The sequence below is a fragment of the Hippopotamus amphibius genome, chromosome 12 (genome assembly GCF_030028045.1).
Source record: "Hippopotamus amphibius kiboko isolate mHipAmp2 chromosome 12, mHipAmp2.hap2, whole genome shotgun sequence".
Classification (NCBI taxonomy): domain Eukaryota; kingdom Metazoa; phylum Chordata; class Mammalia; order Artiodactyla; family Hippopotamidae; genus Hippopotamus; species Hippopotamus amphibius.
Genome location: NC_080197.1, coordinates 49,685,869 through 49,709,463, shown reverse-complemented (window position 1 = coordinate 49,709,463; position 23,595 = coordinate 49,685,869). Strand labels below are relative to the sequence as shown.

The 23,595-nt window shown below is 43.0% G+C and overlaps 1 protein-coding gene across 2 annotated transcripts in view; it reads right to left on the bottom strand.

The window, feature by feature from the left end:
* SLC23A2 (solute carrier family 23 member 2) overlaps window positions 1-23,595 on the bottom strand; it is a 128,605-nt gene that overhangs the window by 49,371 nt on the left and 55,639 nt on the right. For both annotated transcript variants that reach the window (XM_057702317.1, XM_057702316.1), the window contains one exon: window positions 7,184-7,282. In XM_057702317.1, coding sequence (XP_057558300.1) covers window positions 7,184-7,282 — 99 coding nt within the window. The remainder of the gene's footprint in view (window positions 1-7,183; window positions 7,283-23,595) is intronic.

Below are 23,595 nucleotides of genomic sequence, written 5' to 3'. Positions count from 1 at the left end.
TGGCAGACCAAAAGTAAAGACATAAAAACTAACATAACCCATAAGCATTAAACTCTTTTCAATTATCTAGAACACAAAAATATAACTATAAGAAACACTTCATACCATATGCTAACTCACATATGTGGAATCTAAAAAAATAATGATAATGATGAACCCAGTGATGGGCAAGAATAAAGATGTGGATGTAGAGAACGGACTTCAGGACACAGGGGCGGGGCGGGGGGGGGGGGGGGGAGGTGGGGCAAAGGGGAAGCTGGGACAAAGTGAGAGAGTAGCATTGACATGTATACACTACCAAATGTAAAAGAGATAGGTAGTGGGAAGCTGCTGCATAACACTGGGAGATCAACTCGATAAATGGGTGATGACTTAGAGGGCCAGGATAGGGAGGGTGGCAGGGAGTTGTGGGAGGAAGGGGATATGGGGATATATGTATAAATACAGCTGATTCACTTTGGTGTACCTCAAAAACTGGTACAACAGTGTAAAGCAATTATATTCCAATAAAGAGCTTTAAAAAAAAAAAGAAAAAAAAGAAACACTTCAAAACATTACAAAAAATAATACAAGTAACATTTTTCTGATCACAATGCAATATAACTGGAAATTAAAAAAAACAGACAATTCTGTTAGCTGTATAATCCTGTAATCCTGTATCTCAATAAAAGTTCTTTAAAAAAAAAAACAGACAATCAAAAACTCTCCTCCATCTGGAAATTTTTAAATGTCCCCGTAAAGGACAAAGGAGAAAAAATAGAATCCAAAATAGCAGACTATTTAGAAAATAGAAAACTGGATATAACTAAAGCAGTGCTTAGTGGAGAATTCATAGCTGTTGCATTTAAAAAGATAAACTAAGCCAATGCCTCAAACAATAGAAAATATTAGGAAAACCATGTGTAATAAGTAGTTAAAAAGATAAAGTCTAGTTCCAGGATCCAAAACAGCATCAGCACACCTAATTGTTACTGTGTACCTTTAGTCTCCTTGGGTCTGGAACAGTTCCTTAGTGCTGTCTGTCTTTCATTACCTTGACACTTCTGAATAGTATGGGCCATTTTACTTTGTAGTATGTCTCTCAATTTGGTTGTCATACTATAATTTTATCTTGTATTTTTCATTATTAAGTTTGCACCTCTTTTTTATTAAGCCGCTCGTATATACTTTTCTGTGTACTTTCATATCTTTTATGCAATCTTAGTAGTGGTTCTTGGTCTTTTTATTAATTTCTAGGAGAGATACCCCCTTTCTTTAAATAAATTTATTTATTTATTTTTTTGGCTACGTGGGGTCTTCATTGCTGCAGGCAGGCTTTCTCTGCTTATGGTGAGTGGGGCTACCCTTCGCTGCGATGTGCGGGCTTCTCACTGCAGTGGTTTCTCTTGTTGCGGAGCACCGACTCTAGGCACACGGGCTTCAGTAGTTGTGCCATGTGACTCAACAGTTGCGGCTCGCAGGCTCAGTAGTTGTGGTGCACGGGCTTAGTTGCTCCTGGGCATGTGGGACCTTCCTGGCCCAGGGATAGAACCCGTGTTCCCTGCATTGGCAGGCAGATTCTTAACCACTGCGCCACCGGGGAAGTCCCTGAGAGGCACCCTTTTTTGATATACAGATGTCATCATTTTGTTTATGGTTTTTGCCATGTAGAACTGATAAAAATTATATAGTTAAATTACTCACTCTTTTGTGGATTCTGATTTTGAGCCAGAGTTAGAAAGGCCTTCTTTTATTCTAAATTTACAAGGGCACTGTCTTCTTGTTTTCTTCTAGTACTTTCATGGTTACATACATTTAGTAAATACTTGATCTATTTGGAATTACTCTTAAGATACGGCTCCAGCTTTGTTTCTCAGATGCTACCCAGTATCCTGACTCCATTTATTGAATAATCTCATCTTCTTTTCCCCAACTGACATGAAATACTTCTGTCATATACCAAATCCCCAATGTGATTAGGCCTATTTCAGGGCTTTCTATTCTGTTTAAATGTTCTGTCTATTCATGCATCGGTATCATATTTTTATTGTAGGTTAATGGTGTTTTAATATCTTGTAGGGCTAGTTTCTCCATGTTGCTCTTTTTTAGAAGTTTTCTAATTATATTCATGAGCTGTAGAATCAGCTTGTCTAATCACCCTCATTATCTCCCAACAACACCAAAAATACCTATTGATGTTTTTATTAGGATTGCATAGATTTAGTAACTCACTTAGAGAAAACTGGCATCTATATGATGCTTAGTCATCATTCATGTTTAAGACTGTGATAAGTCTTTCTGTTCGTTCTGTTCTTCTTTTGTATCTTTTAGAAGGTGTTTTGAAATTTTCATTTATGTCTTTCGTATTTTACAGGTTTACTGATAGTTTATCTTTCTAATGTCTATTAATAATCAGAGTTGTCCACCTACAAACCTTGTAACTGACAATGACTGTGTATTGGTTTTACATTCCATTACTTTATTGAATACCTTTTCATTTGATCACTCGGACTTTCCAAGTATACATTCATGTCATTTGCAAATAGTGATAAATTTACCTTGCCTTACCTAATTTTTATGCTTGTAATTTTGTTCTCTTATCTAGAATTTGAAAATGAACTTTCTTTACTAGAGGTATCTAGCATTGGCTAGGACCTTCAGTAAAAGTAATGGGGTGATAACAAACATCCTTGACTTTGGTGGTTGTAGTTTCTCTATTATGATAGTACTTTTGGCCTAAATAGATACATTTCACTATGTGAAGGAAATATCCTTATTCCTAATCTATTGAATTTTTCAAAATCAAGTATAACTTTTGAATTTTGAACACTTGCTTTCTATGTGTACAGAGATGATCATTTGATTTTCCTCCTAATATCTCTAAATATGATCTACTGACAGATCAACAGCAGAGGCTGTCACTACTGAACCATCAATGCATTCTTGATGCATACAATCACAAGATGTTATTTTTCAATGTGTTGCTGGATTTTGTTAGCAAATATTTCGTGACGATTTGAGCATTAATATTCATAAGTGGGGTTGGTCTGAAGTTTTTTTGAGGGAGGTGGCAGTGTCATCTTTGGGAGGTTTTGAATTCAGTATTATATTTGCTTCACTAAAGATTTTGGGGAGGGACATCCCTGGCAGTCCAGTGGTTAAGCCTTCACGCTTCCATTTCAGGGGGCGTGGGTTCAGTCCCTGGTCAGGGAACTAAGATCCTGCATGCCACACTGTACAGCAAAAAAAAAAAAAGTTTTGGGGTGTGTCCTTTCCCTTAAAAAATAGGGGAATTTGTGTCTGTATATGAAACACAAATATTACATGTAATATGTTGAGTGTGTATATTTAAAGTTTATTAGAATTCTCTATAAAATCATCTGAGTCTAGTATATATTTTTTTGACATACCTTTGAGAATTTCTGCCTCTACTTTGGGAATCAGTCAGTTTGAGACTGATTTTATTCTGGAGTCAGTTTTGGTAAAGTATTTTTTTCTAAAAAATCAACTCATTCTTAAAAAACTAAAACTAAAAATAAATAAAATTGAAAAATTGACTCATTCTAATTTTCAAGTTATATACACAGAACTGAGCAAGATGGATTTTTATGCTTTTTAATTTCTTTATTTCTGTGATCATTTCCACTTTTTTCTGATTTTGTTATCCTTTCTCCTTCCACATTGTTCCATTTTAATCTGCATGGATTAGCTCGTTTTTGGGGGTTTTTTTTTTTAATTTAAAAGAACTAAATTTTAGATTTACTTAGTGCAACTGCTTTTCTGTTTTCTAATGTATTCTGTTTTTTATTCCTTTTTTTACTTGTATTTAGCTACAAGGGACATTATTGGAACTAAGGAAATTCAAATAAAAATTAAGCTTTATTTTAAAATTGAAATTAATGAAATCAACCATTTATCAATAATAATTGTATCAAATGTGAATATCCTAATGTCTGTTTTTAGGAAACACACACTGAAGTATTTAGGGATAAAGGAGCATTATGTCTGCAACTTACTTTCAAACAGTTCAGAAATAACAGGTATATATAGAAAAAATGATTTTTAAAACCATGAGATTATCTATTCCAGATATTAAAATTAATTTAAAAAAAAAAAAAAAACTCCATATGCATTCACTGACCTGGTGAGGTATACATTATGCAGCTCACTGTCTGTGGTACAACACTCTCGGATATGTGTGTGCGTGCGTGGAAAGGATGTGGAGTACACATACCAGACTGCCAGCTGCCAGCTATGCCGGGTAGACCAAGGATGGAGGCAGTACACTTTAAACTGTTTAATACAATTTTGGACTGTTTATGTTAAACAAGTATGCTCAAGAGAACTTTGTTTTTCAAGAACAGCTGGTACTGGGATAAAAGATAACAAAGACAATCTGCAGGGATCATAAGTTTAAAAGGTAAAAACTTAAAACAAAAACAAAAAACCCTCAGTATGAAGTTCAAGTCCCTCAACATCCCTAATTTAAGAATCCCAATGATAATGAAGTCCATAATGAGAAAGTACTGGACGTGGGTCCCAACATCATTCTATGGACTCATGATTGATGACTTGAGGGGCATTACCCTTCTGGTCCTCTCAGGAAAAAAATCCCTTTCAGCAAATTCCAAGATGAGTATCTTGTAGTTAATAATACCATATTAGCCAACATTTACCATAAGAGGGTCAAGAGTTTTAATGGACATCAGAAAAGTCAAGTTTTTAATAAAATAAGTGAATACATTACAACAAATAGCTCGCTATGATTAAGAAACCCTATGAATGTGGAGAACACAAAGGACGGGCTCTCTCGCTCTCAGTTCTCTTGTCTCTCCCTGAATGGTCCATTCTCATTTCGTAGTCAGGAGTTCAGAACACCTTTCAATGCCATCTGAAAAGCAAGATCCCAAAGGGCAGCATCCACTGGTGTGAATTTTTCTTTTCACAAATTTAAGACAGCAAAGGACCTAAATATTTCATTTCCTTCACCTTTAAAATGGCGACAGTGATAGCACCTTTCTAACAGGGTTGCTATGAGGACTCAACGCGACAGGCTGCTTAGAGCATTCAGCCAATGGTCTGGGTCCCTGCAGGATTCAACACACGGTAACTCTAACTTTCCTCGTCATTTTATAAGACAAGAAAAATGACCAGTAAAATAGGAAGACGTTCTATTTCACTAGTATTCAAGGAAATACACACCTATTGAAGTTTAGATGATGAAAAAAATGTTCACCCAAACAATAAATGTTTAGCATAAATGTGCTAACATTAGCGTACTAGACATTCTTCCTGCCTACAGATCAGTAAATGGTATAGCTATAGATGTTTAAAAACCTGAAGAAGTGATGCTCCCTATGATTCATTTCAAAAGACAGCTATCAATTTCTAGATAATGAACATCCGAAATCATGACAGCCTAGAAATTCTGGTGACTCCCTGATTAAGGACCAAATAACTGGGGACAGGATGCAGCCCAACAAGTCTGTAAAAACAGAAGCACTCTGCTACATGAGGTGCCTCTTGGATGTTGAGACCCAAGCCAGACAGGCAGTGGGCGCCCCCGATCCCCCACTGTGGAATGCGTCTCTGCTGCAGACCACCACGGCCACAACCACGGCTGCTCCTATCTCTGTGCTCTGAGGAGCAACTTGCAAACCAACACTGTAGGGATTTCAACATCTCAGCATGAATCCAGCCTCCACAAAACTTACAGTAGCTTGACCAAATAACAGCAATATTGGTCAAGATAGCCAAAAATGAAATTTCCATCTCCCAAACTGGAAAAGAAAGACAGAGAAAAAAAGAAATCACACAAATACAAAAATTTGATTATTTAAGAATTTCAATGTTTTTTTTGTTATGATTTTCGTGATTACAGTGTAAACTTACTGCACTAATACCCAAACTGGGTATTATATTTGTATATATCAAGTTCCTAGTGGTCTGTTACTAGAATATACAGTATATACTGTCTACAGTACAATACAGTGGTTCTAGGATATAATGCATCATTATATAAGCTGATAATGGTAAACATAAAATCTGTTTTAAGTCTGTCAAATGAAACTCAAATGAAGTTGAGAAGCCTTAGGGCTGCAGTGCAGTCTGGAAATGCCATGTTACCATGCTTTTCATACATTGGGCACAGTGGCAGACACAAGGAGAAAAGGAAATCGAGGCATGTGGACCCTCTCCCGGCAGCTCTCTCCTGGCCTCTACGAATATGGTCACACAGATTGACCTGTCAAGCAGATGGGATGAGGGGAATGAAAAAGATTCTCCCACTTCAGTGTGTGATTTTCAAAGATCTTTGCCCAAGGCATTGTCACAGTGTCCATAAGCTCTCTCCCGGAGCCTCTCACTCCCTACACACGCAGTGTGCACCCAGCACTATGCTAGTAACTGTATATACACTACTTCATTCAGTACTCATCTTTTTATACCCACTTTGGAGATGAGGCAATTAATGCCCAGAAAGCTTTAGTAATTCCCTCAGGGTCTGAGTCGTATTAGCACCCAGATCTAACTACAGACCTCAAACTCTCAACCACTTCCCCCGGCACCCTAGCTGAGAGGTTTTATTTATTTATTTATTTTTTGGTTTAACTTTATTTATTTATTTATTCATTCATTCACTCATTCATTGGCTGTGTTGGGTCTTCATTGCTGTGCATGAGCTTTCTCTAGTTGTGGTAAGTGGGGGCTACTCTTAGTTGTGGCGTGCGGGCTTCTCATTGCGGTGGCTTTTGTTGCGGAGCACGGGCTCTGGGCGAACAGGCTTCAGTAGTAGCAGTATGTGGGCTCAGTAGCTGTGGCTCGTAAGCTCTAGAGCACAGGCTCAGTAGTTGTGGTGCACAGACTTACTTGCTCCGCGGCATGTGGGATCTTCCCGGACAAACCCATGTCTCCTGCACTGGCAGGAGGATTCTTAACCACTGCGCCACCAAGGAAGTCCCTGCCTGAGGTTTTAAAAATATCTAAAGACCTCTACATGGTTCTTACTTTAATGCCGCCCTTAAAACAATCAAAAATTAGCAACTTCTATTCCTCATCACTCCTTCTATTTCCATTATAAGGAGAACACACACACACAAACACACTCAGGAGGGTAGAGACAAAACTCCAGATGGACACCCCCTTCCTCGTATGGGACCTGGGACAGCCGAGGTGGGTGAGTGGGTGGGGCTGAGGTTAGAGGTACCTTTTCTGCGATGCCGTTTTCTGTTGTATATATTGCCATGAGCTCGGTGTCTTCATTGTCCTGTTCACCGCTGGACGTGGCACCTCCATTGATCACCACCTGAAGGGAAACACTTCATTTAGAGGCTTTTTTCACCTTATACCACTTTGTTATATGAAAACATTTTCCCCCAAAGAAAAAAACTGCACTTTCACCTCTCAGAAAGATTAGCCAAGTGTGCACTGCATCAGTGACCACAAGTGTTTTTGAGATGGAGAAACGTACCATGTCCCACAGAGTGAGGCTGCGTGAATGAGGGTCAGCTGAAGGAGACCAGAAACGGAACACCCAAAGGAACTACAAGGAACAGGACCCCAGCAGCCTCCAGGGACAAGGCTGCAGTCTCTGAGAGGCTGAGAGGCATCCTGTGCTGCCTTGGTTAAGATCCCTTCCCAAGCAACGCCTGATAAAAACTTCTACGTCCCTACAGGGAAGACATATGCCAGTTAGAGCAGTTCACAAACTGCTGTTACCCTAACTTATTAACTGATATTTCTCACTGCAACTAAATACACTAGCCCAATGGTGTGTATATTTCATCGTGGCAGTGAGGGGATGAAGATGGGCAGAGGCTGTCTATGCCAATAAAACTGAGTTTCTGGGCCCTCAAGGTAAGGACGAGGACTTATCCTGAGACTTGAAAGAAAACACCTGGGCACCCAGCAGGCCACAACCCCCCTTCATGCCTGCCCTTGGTGAGGTGCAACACAGTCTCCTTAGGTCCTGGCTGACTGCAGCAAGAACCTTTAAATATTTTTAGTCCTTAGCTTAATGATTCCACTTTTAAAAATCTATCTTGAAAAAATAATACTGAAAATAATTATACGTATGGATAATAACACAACTACATTTTTTAAATGCAGAGGAAAAAAGAAAAACCACATAAAAAGTTTAAATTCTGGTGTTATAAAATACACTAAGGAGAAGTAAAAGATGAGTGATGGTGTAAGAGAAAACAGTGCAACACGTAACAAATGATCGGTATTAGTAATTCAGGAAGAACACCTGCAAATCCGTAATACAAATAACCCAAAAGATAGGCGTCTATGACCCACAGGGGGATAAAAATTAAAATATCCAGTGAGACACAAGCTGTTCAACCTTACTTAAAATTACAGAAGTGAGAAAACAATTTCATTTTTAAACATAAATCAGGGGGGAATGTTAGATGAGTCTGGTGTTCACCAGGTGTGGGGAGACTGTGTTCTTGGTGAACGGCCTCTGTGGAGGGTAACAGCACAGGGATCCAAAATGGGCATCTTCTTAGAGCTGGCAGTTACCCTCCAGAAACATCGATGCAGTGTCTATGCTCAGGGTTGATGACTGCAGCACTATTTAGAACACTGAATACTCGGAAAACCTTAAACATGTATCACAAAGACAGACAGTTAAATTATGGTATATTCGGTTCAACAACAGTATTCAGCCTTTTTTTTTTAATTTTTAATTTTTTTTCCAGCCATGCTGCACAGCTTGCAGCATCTCAGTTCCCCAACCAGGGGTCAAATCCAGGCCCATGGCACTACTGCCGAGTCCTAACCACTGGACCACAAGGGAATTTCCAATATTTAGCCATTTAAAAGAATAAAACTTATGTACTAACAAGGAAACAAGTCTAAGAAATACTGCTTAAAAAAAAGCCACAAAAGAGTAAGTCTAGAATTATCCCAATTAATGCTAAAAAAAAAAAAAAAAAAAAAGTTAATACCCTCTCTGCCTGTCCAAATGTTTGGTAAAGGATCCAGAAAGTCACAGACCACTAGGAAGGCTACCCTCAGTGCAAGCAGTAATGAGGGTGCCTTTCACTTTCCACCCCCAACCCTTCTTTAGCATCTGGATCGTTCGTGCGTTAATAGATACTGCTTGTTTAAATGGCTAATAAAAAAGATGTACACCAGGGACTTTCCTGGTGGTCCAGTGGGTAAGACTCTATGCTCCCAATGCAGGTGCCGGCGGGGTTCCATCCCTGGTCGGGGAACTAGATCCCGCATGTATGCTGCAACTAAGAGCCCACATGCCACAACTTTAAAAAAAAAAAAAAAGCAAAGCAAACCAAAGCAAAGATCCCATATGCCATAACGAAGATCTCGCATGCCGCAGCCCAGATCTGGCATATACATACATACATACATACATACATACATACATACATACATGATGTATGTACATACATAACATATGTACATACATACATGACGTACACCAGTACACCAAAATAGTAACAGTAGTTGCCTTTAATAAGTGGGGTCATTCTTACCCTCTTTTTCCCTTCACATATTTTGGTAATTTTCAATAATGAGGACACTTTATTTTTGTAACAGGGAAGAAATTAAAAAGACTAAAGATCCAAGCAGCATGGCTTGGACTAAGGCAGTCCAGAGAGATTTCAATCCACCTATTTTTGCACTTGAGGAAATCGGGCCAGAGAACATTTTAATTTGTTATTCAAGGTTGTATAGATTATATAACCCAAGTCTAAGGGCTAGTTTTAAAGTATTCAAAAAACTCAATTAACTAGTACATAATGCTTATAGGATAAAATATTCTTATTTCAAATAAAAGAGTTGCTTTTAAAACTCTAAGTCATGCTACAGCTTTTTACACAAGCCAACTGAGTTTGTGGCATTTGTTTGCCTATAAAACTACCTGCCCGCATGATTCATGCTCCCAGCCAAGTTCAAGTTCACAACATGAAACTCTAACTCACTATTAGAATCATGCTACAAGGCATATCACAGCAGCACTCAACCCACTGAGACGCCAAGAGGCGCACACTCAGAATGAACTGTCTTAAAACAACAACGTTTAACTACCGAGTCATCAGAAAAACCCAGGTCTGATTTAAAGTCCTACCCCACCTAAAACCAATCATCTACATTCTTCACCAGTTGTCACAGACTGGAAAACTGCTTCATGGGTATGGGGTTTCCTTTTGGGGTGATGACAATGTTTTGGAACTAGACAGAGGTGACAGTTGCACAATATCGTGATTGTGTTAAATGTCACTGAATTGTTCCCTTTTAAAATACTAATTTTGTTGTGTGAATTTCACCTCAATAATTTTTTAAAATCTGTATATGTCACCGAAGAGTAGATTCTGGCAGGAGTTTGCAACTCTCACTCCTCCCCTGACTTATTCCATTCTCACACACATACAATTAAACAAACAGGTGCTATAAAATGCAGATGGTCCCCAGCCTAGGAAAAGGCTCATATATTTATTCAACAAACCTTGTTTGAGCATCTACTATGCCCAGGCAATGAGGATGCAGTCTTGACTCCTCCCAGGAGCAAGTGTGCCGTGGTCTGGAGTGCCGTGTCCGGCTCTGGGTGACTGTGCTGACTGCAGCGGGAGAGCGGACCGTGGGTGAAGTAAAGGGGATGATGGCGGAAACAGAGGCAGGCAGACCCTTTGTGAGGCTACTACCAGACAAGAAGGGACAATAACCTGGGCCAAGGTTTTAACAGTGCTCAGGGAAAGGTCGTCCGGTTCAAGAGAGAGCTAGGACGCAGCCCAAATACCGCCTGGGGACTGCCTACATAGGAGCCGCAGCACCACAGCTCTGCAGGGCGAGTGCGGCCGGGGGACACCACCATAATACGATGGACAGCACCCCAGGCCTGCGATGGATTTGGGGGCATAGGACTAAAGCATCCGGGCCGCTGTCCAGTTCACTTGCCTGGGTGGCAGGTGGCTGCAGGTGCTGTCCCAAAGAGACGTGTGTGTGGAGAGGCAGAGGGACAGACTGGCACAGTAGACATTTGGAAGCCAATTCAAAATGTGTTTGAAATCATCCCGTAAAGGAAGCTTACTTTCCCAGGCCAGTGTGGGAAGTGTATTTAACTGTAAGTATTACTGACCTATGATTTCTGACATATTTCCACCAGTAAAGCCATCCCTGGGGACCTGAGAGCCCACCTTCCATCCTGGAAGCCTCCTGTCCCAGAGCTGAGCCACTGCCTCTCCCAGAGCCATCCTCACCCCTAAGAGAGGAAACTATGCCCCTTCTTCCCAGGCCCCTGTTCCAGCACTCCGTCAGCGCTCCAACTGAGAAAGGGAACAAACCTGGAAGGTGGGAGGTTCTGGAACACATGGGAGATGAAACAGGTTTTTACTCAAGGGAAAGGGGAATTCGGCACCAGAGGGAGGCCAAGGCTGGGCCACTGACCCTGGTGTCTCCTGGGTCTGTGCAGGCAGTGACCACACATCGCTGAGAGAGTAAATCACTAGCTGTTTTACCAATATTTTCCTTTTGGTTTATTAAATTAGTTACTCTAATGGTCCATTTTTTAAAAAACATCAAGTTTAATTTTAAAAATCAAATCAGTTCTTCAGAAAAGGCATAGTTTTTTTTTAAGAGAAAAAGATTAAAATGTTGCTGATACTATTAAAGCTCCACATTTTTGAACCTCTAAATATTATTTCAACTGGGAAATAAAACATGCTTAGAAAGCTTTCTAAACTTAAAAATGGATTTTCTTTTATGTTATTAATAGCATCACAGGTAACAGAAATCTTGGCACCTTCCATCTCAGGAAACTGATCATGTTTTTATTTAATACACATATATATATTTCAGCAGATTAGCAGATTATTTTAAAATGTTTCAGGAACCATGTCCTTTCTCCCCTCAAAACTTTGAAATCAAACTTGTGGCTTTACATTTTTTTCACCTAAATTAATATTATACAATCACTCAATCAGTTTAAAAATGCAGGTTCTCTCTGCCTAAATTTGTCCAGTAGATTTTATCTCCAACAAAAAAAGGCTATGCTGCCTTTGGTGGGGGAATGGGTCTACTGCTCAATAAATATGTCTGTCCTGCTCAAGTGTTTTATTTCCACTAAGACAATAAATAACACTCAAGTATTTGTTTCTGAACAGTAATACTGAGATGGTCAATCTGTATAGGAAGCAGGAGTCCCACGCTGAGCATCATTATGACAGCGATGCCAGTTTAAACTGACACTGGATGCGCCTGTTTTACTCACACAGAAGGTGAAAGCTGCAAGTACTGGGGAAACCCAGCACCTCTGATCAGAAGGTTTAGAACTCAATTTATCACCTATTGAGGATCTGGTAAATTTTACCCACCACTGACTGTCATGTGTCTGGTAGTCAAGTGAGCCATCTTCTACTAAAACAATCATTTTCAGAGTGGTAATAAAGGTCCCCAAATCAAGTGCTTTCTATTCTTTTAATAAAAAGGTGGGAATTCCCTGGCAGTGCAGTGCTTAGGACTCAACGCTCTACTGCCCGGGCCCCAGGTTTGATCCCTGGTTGAGGAACTAAGATCCCACAAGCAATGTGGGGCAGAGGTAACACACATTCTTACCGCTACACACACCATTATTTCCTTTGATATGTGTGTCTATCCTACAATTAAAATGTGTTTTAAATAAAGATGATATCAAGACTAATGTTCTACAGCCTTTAACCAAAGCCTCCTTTTAATGAACATAAGAATCTCCCACCTACCTTCAATCTATTTGAAAGTTCAAGATTAACAACCATGAAAAATAAAGTGAATATAATGCAACATATGCTAAACCTGCAAAGCTTGTCGACCTCAGGTTATGACAGCCCAAAAGATCTAGCTCGGGGATCTAATGCAACGCCACTGACCCTAAAGTTGGCAGAGGCAGCAAAGCCCTAATCTTATTCCCATCACTTCTTCAAAGACAGCAGCTCCCTGTGACAACCCAGTGGCCGCATGCAAGCAAAACCATCAGGAGCAACCAACACTGCAGCCAAAAGTCCAGCCAGCCCTACAAAGCCCAGCCTCCTTCCCTGGCACTGCCCGGCCCAGCCCAGGTCTTCTTGGGGCAGCTCTGAATTTCTTCACCCTTCAACAGAAAGCTCCTGGGACCACAGCAGCCGGAGAATCCCTCAGTGTTCCAGGTGTGTCCCATCTGCACCCTCAGCATGGTTGGTCCTTCAAGAGGAGTAGACAGTGGCTCACCTCTCTCAGGCCAGCCCCTATCCCCCAGGGCTGGCGGGCTGGTGTGCTGTCGCTGGTCAATACTGCAAACCCCATCTGTGCACCTCCTGCTCCCACACACATCTCTCAACCACAGTGACGGTGAAAGCTAATGCTGCTGGGCTTGGATTCATGCCGGGCACTGGGCTGGACATTTCACCAATATCCTCCCTTCAAGGCAATGTTTGCAAGAGCTTAACTAGGTATGTGCCTTGGACACCACCTCCCGCCCCCCAACCTCAAACTGACTCCAGTATAAAATCCCAAGGGCACCCAGCAGGTTACAGCACACCACCCAAAAGGGGGCCATTGTCTCCCACACTTCCCAGGTGCTAACACTTTATAGATAACAAAGCCAAACTCTCTGACATGCAAAGAATATGTAAGGGCTACAAACCACCAACGAAAAGGTGAACATTTCAACAGGAAAATAAGGAGATATAAATGGCTGCTGAACCTTAGAAAGGTATTCAACCTTACTCATGAGATGCACATTAAAACTGTAACAGAAAACTTTTTCATCTATTAAACTGGCCAAAGGCCCGGTCTGACCACGTTCCACTGGTAAGCCTGCACGAAAACAGGCACTCATACTGCAAATGGAGACGAAATGACCTCAACAGAGGTCACTTAGTTGTACCCCTCAAATTAACAAGGTAACACACCCTCCGCCCCAACAATCCCACTCTTGGAAGTTTATCCTTCAATTACATCTGAGTGAAATGTCTGATGTGCATGACTATTCGCTGCAGAGCAAATTGTAATAACAAAATATTAGGAACAATCTAGATGTCTATCAACAGGAAATAGTTAAATAAGTTACAAAACATCCATACCACAGAATGCTCTGGAGTTACAAAAAGAATAAGGATGCACTGTATATTCTGACACAGGCACGCACAGAACATCACCCAAGGCACCTAAGTGGCTAGAGCAAAAGTAGAGCTATAGACATAGATATTTAGATGCACACATGTGTGTGAAAGGGGATTTGTTTACACACTCACAAGCTAGTTCTTGAAAGGTAGTGTGTAGGGAGAACTAGAACTGGTGCGTGCAAGACCAAGCACAGGATCTTCCACTCAATACCCTTTGTACTCTTAAATTTTGAACCATATAAATATATTACCTAATGTTTAAAAATAAATGCTAACTTAAAACAAGAACTTCCTCTCAGGACCAATTAAAATTATGGTACATCTTCTAAGACAAAAACCACGCTGTCGCTAGCGAGGACAAGGCAGGCGCATCTGTACCTTCTGGGAAAGAGGTCCAGGGCCCCTTGTTAAACACAGTGAAGCTAGCTACACATGGTCTGCAAGAGCACCAGCTGTGTGCGCAGACACACACAGTGACAGGAGAATTACACACCCTGCTCCATGACCATGTGTTAATGTGCAACCTTTCCCTGACCCTCACCACCGGTTACAACGTGAGAGCAGGACTCCTTCCATCTGGACTTCCTTCTTTCCCGGTTTCTATGAGTATGGCCACAAGGATGACCCTTCAAAAGGAGATGGAATGGGGCAAAAAAAGATACTCCCCCATCTTAGTGTGACTGCCAATGTTTTGGTCAAAAAACTTTGTCAAAGTATTTTGACATTTTAGCTAAACTAACTACTAGTTTCTCCTTATTCTCTTACTTACTGCACATTTCACAAATGTCAGGTACCACGTTAGTAAATTTACATACATTTTCTCATTTTATCCTTGTAACAACCCTGAGACAGATGCTATTTATATTCCATTATTTAGGAAACTGATGCCCAGGGAGTTTAAGCAATTCCCTCTGGGTCTGAATCACATTTGCAATGCAGACCTTACTCCAGACCTCAAGCTCTTCCCTTCAGGATCCTGGCTGAGGCTTTAAATATTATCTAGATAACTACTCTGCAGACGCCCACCATCCCATGGTCCACATAATTGCGTAGGTCTCTGAAGAAGCCTTCAGGCAAGGACTTTTTCCCAAAGCCAGCTAACATGTGTGAACTAGGCAATGGCTTGCATCCCCTCTCAGATCCCCCACTGCCCAGGTTCTCTGGTTTAAGGGGCACAGCACAAGTGGAGGAGGGGAGTGGAACACACACATTCATTATGTACTGTGTGTCTGATCTGATGTTGCCACATGTAATCTCGTTTACTTTGCAAACATCCCAGATACAGACAAGGTGGCTGTGGCTTCAAGGATGAGTAAATGCACAGCTTCTCATGGGTACCAAGGGGTAAACTGAGACTGACAGTTAAGGCCCCAAAGCCATATCTTTCCACACACGAAGCTGCTCCTCCACAGATGGGACCAAATGAGATCTCCCGCTCCTACCCTGGGGCTATTGGCTGATGACTGGCACAGCTCTGGCCAGCAATGCTACAGGTCCCCCTCAAACTGCTACGTGATCCAGAAATCTTCTCTGCAACTGCAACTTCTAACAGCCCTGTGTGCCACTCTAAGATGGCCGATGTGGTATTTCAGATTATCATTATAGCTCAACAGAGATAAAGGGAGTGGGGTAAGGAAAAGAGACACTCACAAAAATATGTAAATGGCCAGGAACATGGAGGAAAAGTTTTCCACCTCATTAAAATTCAAACTAAAGCAATTAGATTTCACTTATCAATTTGTTGATTTTTAAATCTAACATCTAGCACTGGCCCGTGTGTATGGTGGCGGCGTAGGGGGTTGGGGGGTTCTCTCAAATAGCTGCCAAGAGTATAAACTGCTACAGTAAGGTTAATATACACTAGACTGTCATTTATTATAGCAAAGAATTATAAACAACCCCAGGCCTCAATAAATTTTATAAATTAGGTCCATAATCTGCTATTATGTCACCACTAAAAATTATGCATTTCAATCACACTGATAAGCACCAGGACAGTTAAAGGGCTTTATGAAGCAGACTGGGGTGGGTGGGTGTGGGTGTGACAGGAGAGAGAGAGAGAGAGATTGTGAGAGAGAGAGAGAGAGAGAGAGAGAGAGAGAGAATTTTACAGAACACCCCAATATTTGTTTCAAGTCTCTGGAAAGAAACACACCAAAATACTACCATGTTGTTTTTCTGGCTGATGGGACTTAAACTGATTTGGTTTCTTCCTCATTACACTGTTTTATGTTTTCTAAATTTTCTGCAGTGAACATATTTTTTTTTGTACATGAGTTAAACAAATAATGAAACTGAGAAAATAAACATATATGAACTAGAAAAAAGGTACAGTAAAAGAACACGTTGGTTTTCTTACTGCTTTCATTTCAATGATACCACACGGCTGAGGAGTATATATACTTTAAAACATGTAAAATGTAAAAGGGGGAGGGGGAATGGCCAGGTAATTACTACCATGCAACTTCCCACAGCCTGTTTTCCTCCTCAAGTACTTTATTCTTTAATTCTTAAGGGAAATAAGCTTTTTCTCCAACAGAATTTTGGGCTTAGATTGTGGTAAAGAAATCAATCTGAAATATCTTACCTCTAATCAATCATTAAAGCTCAGGGGACTGCCTATTTAGCTTGGGTGAATACAGGGATGGAAGGAATGGAAAACTCGGAGGTAGGGGGTTCAGCAGGTATAAACACCTAGAAGAAAAAGAACTCAACTAGTCTAGGAAATGCAAAGGACCAGCAGGAATGACAATGAGGGTGGGAAAGGGAACAGACTGGGAGGCATAGAGACCACAGGGAGGCAGTCCAGGCGGTCCTGGCAAGAAGCAATGGGGACCCAGAGAAAGCAGAGGCAGCAGAGACATGCTGACAGTGGGCCTAACGAGGCAGGGAAGGCAGGAGCCTGGGGCTAGACTCCTGCTGCGTTCTCCTCCCACCTGGCATGGCCTGGAGCACAAGGCAGGCACTGAATACCAGCAGCATGGACAAGATGTCTGGCAAGGCCTCACAACACAAGTAAGAGAGAATCAGCCAAAATGCCAATCAACCTTGTAAACCTGGGGCAACTCTTTAAGACAGTTTGTGCCAACCCGTATGTGCCCCAACCAGCAGATGGGCATTCTGTATTACTAACATCTCTCATTTCGTTTAGAACTACCAAAACTCGATTCAGATTAAAAGCTGCGATATAAGAGACTATGTGAAACCTCAAAAACCAGAGCAGAAAAAAATTTTAAAACATCAAAATTTCTAGAAAGAAAGAAGAGGTAAGGAAAAGAATCTCTTAACATACATTAAAAACCTTCAGTTGCATCCTATCTTTTCAACATTTTTATTTCAAAGTATATATTGGCATATCCCCTTCCTAAAATAAAAACAACTTTCCCACTCATATATTTTTAAATAGAAAGGGCTGTTCATTTTGGCTGTTAAATTTTGACCTGTCAACATTACCTCCCCTAAATCATGGCCATTATGCAATATATTCAAAGTCTTATCTTACAGAAAGAGGGGAATTAAACAAGTTCTCTGGGCAGGCTCCAGGAAACACACTCTCTCTCCATCCTCTTCTTAGAACCACACAATCTCAAACCCTATTTTTAATTGTTATTATAGAAAGAGAACATTTTCCAAAACAACTATTATTATCATCCAACTGAAACTTTCAATTTTAAGATATAACAACTCTCAACTCTCTGTTTAGGAAATGTAAAAGAAGGCACTCCACAGCACCTGGTATTAAAGCCTCAAGAACAAGGACATGCTCCAGGCTTCCTTATTCACTTTTTTCAAATGGACTATTACACCAAAAAAATCTTGTACCTTCTCTTCACTGCTGAGAATGAGCGTGTTCGAATCTGCCATCAAAGAGCCAGGCGCCCAGAGGAGTCAAAGATGAGGTCATCAAGGGGACCACCAGATGACCCTAGAGCTGGACCTGGGCAACTGGAGACTCCCCACCCCCACCCCTGTCCTCGGAATGTACATTCTGCCCACTGTGGCCACAGTGGGAGCTGTCCCAAGGACACAGCCTTGAGAGAGCACGTCCAACAGGGACCCTCTGGACAGGATACGTGAATGAACCCTGCTGAGGCTTCTGTATAAACTTTAGGATTCTAGAGGGGAGGTGCGGAGATCTATTCCTCTTGAGGCCACCCAAGACAAGCCTCACATGTAAGTTCCCTTGCTTGTTAAACCTGCCCCTGCCAACCTGGAGTGTCTGCCTCTTTCTCTGGTCTCTCCCTGCCCTCTGTGTTGGTGAACCAACAGCATTATATGGTTTCTTAACCCACCCCTCCCCATGTCTGCCAAGGTCACTTCTCTAACAAGAAGAAAAGACAAGAGAAGTGAAGGGAAAGAAACAGGGAAGACAGGAGAGGGAAAGAAAGGAGAAGAAGTAGAGGAACAGCTCAGGAAACAGGAGAGGAAGGAGAGGACCCTCTGTTTCCCTGGCTACTCCTTCCACGGGCACAGCGTGGAGCTGCTCACCGCCCTGAAAGCACACCAGCCCAGCCTCTGCCCCAGGTTCTCAGAGCTCTTCCAGAAGGACAGCTCACCTCTTCTTTACAAAGTTGCTGGCCACCCCTCCCCACCTTGGTGCCACCCAAACCTCTCCCTCCTGGGTTAGTTGCTCTTCACATACGTTCTTATGCCTGGACCAGGCCTCTTTCTCTGACTTCCTTCCAATCTGGCACAAGTGTAAATTCACAGGAAGAAGAAAACCTATCTGTAGTAATACAGAGCACGGGAGAGGGAAAACCAATTGCTTTCTGATCAATTCCATAATCAACCAATGCAAAAACAACCCTTATCCTTTACATACTTTACTGTGTTTTCCAAATTTCCTAATGTGAGCATGGATTACTTTTATAATCGGAGAAGTGCTTTTTTGTGTATGTCTAATAAAATACATGACTTTTTGAAAAGTTTCTCAAGAGCCAAAAACGTTTTCAGCTATTCATATGCTTACATCTGTTTGTAATTAAGCTGACCATTTATCATGCAAACCAGGACTCTTGTGAGCATGAAGAGGACCGTATCAACAAGTATGGACAACAGGCAGACCCAAACATCATAATGCCTGTGTGCGTGTGTGTGAGAGAGAGAGATCTTTACAACCCTCTTTCTAACTGTGAATCAGAAAGCTGTTTTCTGTGCTACAAGATGTCAAAATTGTGTTCAGATCTGGTTTCAGCTGGTCATTCTCAGCAAAAGCAGGAAGACCTGCTTCCTGGATGCTAGAAGACAAGAGGGAAAAGACCTCAGAGGCAAAGGAATCACGACTTTCCTGCCTGTAAATGAAAGAAAAACAGAACTAAAGACTCTGCTCTATCAGTTCATTAATTCCCCCACAACAACTGAAAAACAAACAGAAAAAGCACACTGCGTTCTGTGTGTGTCTCTTATTTCACAGACAGGCGGGCGCACCATACACCCAGGTGCCCTATCCCAACCCCTTCCAGCCATTCCTGACTTCCTGTTGCACCTCGTCACCCACATCCAACCCAGCACCAGATCTGGTCACACCTACCTCTTCAGTTCCTCATCCACCTATCTTTCCTCTTAGATGCCCCAAGGACCCCAATTCCCAGTTTCCTGACCTCAGCAGGATTGCCAAACCCTTCACCCAAATGCCTTTTCAACGTCTCAAGCCCCAGAGCCCCCGCATCAGCCTTAATTCCCTCCTACCCTGCCTAGGGACCATGGCATGTCATCACAACCCCTCTCAGACAAACCCTCCCTTGTCCTCTCTGTACTCTCCTGGCTAAACCGAGCCATCCCATCTGTCCTTATTCCTCACCCAGCTGGCTTTTGCGTACCTTGCTCACTGGCTGCACACACAAGGAGGATGCCATTCTCCTGCTCCAAAAGCGACCTCTCTTGGGGCCTCCCTCCATCCTCAGTCACCACTCCTGGCCTGTCCCTACTCAGCCTCCAGACTTCCAAACACTGCATCTCCTCAGCGCAGGGCCCTCAGACCCCCTTTCTCTCTTAGGGGCACCTACCCCCAGAAGACATCATCCAATTCCTTGGTTTTAAATACCATCTCTGGGGACCTCCCTGGTGGTGCAGTGGTTAAGAGTCTGCCTGCCAATGCAGGGGATACAGGTTCAATCCCTGCTCCAGGAAGATCCACATGCCACAGAGCAATTAAGCCCATGAGCCACAACTACTGAGCCTGTGTGCCACAACTACTGAAGCACATGCACCCAGAGCCCACGCTCTGTAACAAGAGAAGCCACCGCATGAGAAGCCCGCACACCACAACGAAGAGTAGCCCCTGCTCACCACAACTAGAGAAAGCCCACGCACAGCAACGAAGACCCAATGCAGCCAATCAATCAATCAATACATAAATACCATCTCTGGCATAACCTCCAGCAAATAGCTCCAGTCCACACTGCTTCCCTTACTGGCTTTCTATTCAGCGTCTCCACGGCCAACACCAAACTCATGACTCCCTCTGCGTCATTCCATCTCAGTACTTGCCCGATTCACCTCCCAGACGCTTGGGGGAAACCTGAAACCACTCTTGCCTCCTACCCTCGTCAAGTCCGTCAGCACCCAGGTCAGCCCTCCTCCAGCGCTGACCACATGTCACCACACTCGCCGCAGCCCCTGCTGGAGCCCTGTCAGCTCACTTGCTGTGTGGCATCACCTTCTGACTGCTCTTCTGCTCCCCTCTTCAGCTGGCTTCCCACTCGGCAGCCAGAGGGGTCCTTTACAACCAGGCAGAGTCCATCACGCCTCTGCTCACAGCCCACCAACAGCCTTTCATCCAACTCAAGAAAAGCCAAAATCCTTGCCAGGGCCACGAGGCATGCACAGTCTGCTGGCCCTGCCCTGCCCTCCATGCAGCCACATCACCTACTCAGGGTTCCTCAGTGTACCAGGCACCTCCTGCCTCAGTGCGTTTGCACCTGCTGCTCACACACTCTACTCGAATGCCATCCTCCAGGCAGCCATTCCTGGCCACCTGAAAGCTCCACACACCATCCCCAGCAGCTTCTATCCCTCTTCCTGGTTTTATTTTTCCCTTGATACGTACCAATATCTAACAGCCACACATTTGACTTATTTTTAGTGCACATTACCTGTCTCCCCTGCCAGAATGAAAGCTCCCTGAGGTCAGAGGGCTTTGCTGTTCAATTCACTGCTGTTCCCTAGACCTTGAACCTGAGGGAAATACCAGGCGCATTTTCCTCCTGAACGACCCCTATCTGACTTCACATTCTATTCCTACTACCCCCCCCCCTTGATTTATTTTCTTCCAGAATGTGTCACCGGCCACCACATGATGCTTCTGCTTAGTTGTTTACCGTCTCCTCTCACCACCACCAGGAGATCAGTTTCACGGGGGTAGGAACCTGTGTTCCCAGAGCCTCGCATGAAGCACCTGGGAAGGAAAGAATCCCTTTCCTCAAATGTTGGAGAGGGTGTGGAGAAAAGGGAACTCTCCTGCACTGTTGGTGGGATTGTAAGTTGGTATAGCCACTATGGAAAACAATTTGGAGGTTCCTTAAAAAACTGCAAATAGAACTGCCCTATGATCCAGTAATCCCACTACTGGGCATATACCCAAAGAAAACCATAATCCCAAAAGAAACATGTACCATAATGTTTACTGCAGCACTATTTACAATAGCCAGGACATGGAAGCAACCTAAATGCCCATCAACAGATGAATGGATAAAGAAGATGTGGCATATATATACAATGGAATATTACTCAGCTATAAAAAGGGATGAGATGGAGCTATATGTCATGAGGTGGATAGACCTACAGTCTGTCGTACAGAGTGAAGTAAGTCAGAAACAGAAAGACAAATATTGTATGCTAACTCACATATATGGAATCTAAAAATGGTACTGATGAACTCAGTGACAAGAACAAGGACGCAGATGCAGAGAATGGACTGGAGAACTCAAGGTTTGGGAGGGGGAGGGGGGTGAAGGGGAAGCTGAGACGAAGCGAGAGAGTAGCACAGACATATATATACTACCCACTGTAAAATAGATAGTCAGTGGGAAGTTGTTGTATAACAAAGGGAGTTCAACTCGAGGATGGAAGATGCCTTAGAGGACTGGGACGGGGGAGGGGGGGGGGACGGACACGGGACTCGAGGGGGGGGGGGAGACTCGAGGGAGGGAGGGTGGGGCGGGAGTCGAGGGAGGGAGGGAATACGGAGATATGTGTATAGAAACATTTGACTGAACTTCGTGAGGAAGGGAGGGAGGGAGGGAGGAAAGAAGAAAGAAAGAAAAAGAGAAGAAAGAAAGAAAGAAAGAGAGAGAGAGAGAGAGAAAGGAAGGAAGGAAGGAAGGAAGGAAGGAAGGAAGGAAGGAAGGAAGGAAGGAAGGAAGGAAGGAAGAAAGAGAGAAAGAAAGAAAGAATCCTTTTCCTTCCTACTGTCCCAAATCAGGTCACGGTCGTGCCCACCCGAACTGCTCTAACAATCTCCTAACTCTCCTTCCAACCTCCAGACACTTCCACACCCAGTGCCCACGGCAGGAACTTTCTACCCTAAAATTTGAGCGCAGTTGATTTTGCTACAGCCATTCAGGAGCACCCCACTGCCCACCCAAATCTGCTGTGCTGTTTACACTGAACTTGTGCCTAGAGCAGGACACGGCTGCACTGCTCCCCCAGCCGAAAGGCCCTCATTCTCCCTCCTCCGAAGCTGCTGCACCCAGACGTTTCTCAGGACTCTAATGTCATCTCCTCTGTGGCTGAGCAGGGGTCCCTCATGCACAGCTCCCTTACTGAATTTAAACCCTGACACTTATGGTTTGTCTGCTGACCTGCCATGCCTCCTGCTTTATTAGGAAAGCCAGTGTGGTCCACCTCCTGCGTCTTTCTTTCCTGTGCGTTTCCTTTACTACTCACAACGAACACTTCACCTCTGACACTCCTGACACCAAACGTGGGGATTTTTCTCTACACCAAGCAATTCTCCGAGACACCAGCTAGGCTCTATAATACAATGTAACTCAGCTCTGACGCTGTCTACTCAGGTAAAGTGTCGGATCCCAGAGGTTAAGGGCTCAGTCCCACAGGACTACTTCCCCCGCTACTTCTGATGCCAATCTAACCCAGCTTACCCAAAACTTCTGTCCAATTTGTCTACAAACTGGAGGTTCCCACAACCCCCTCTTCAGGTCTGATTAATGTGTTAGAGCTTACAGAACTCGGGAGCCACTTATGTTTACCAGTTTATGAAGGATATGATAAAGGATACAGATGGAGAGACACAGAGAGTGAGGTCTGGGAGGGGCCCAAGCACAGGAGCAGAAGTCCCCATGGAGTGGGTGCATCACCCTCCTGGCGTGAACATTTTCACCAACCTGGGAGTCCCCAAACCTTCCTCGGGTAGGCAAGATCAATCACTAACTCCATTTCCAGCCTCTCTGTCCCTCTGGAGGATGGCATATGAGGCTGAAAATTCCAAGCTTCAATCATGGCTTGGTCTTTTTGGTGACCAGTCCCCATCCGGGAGCCCTCCAGAAGCCCACCC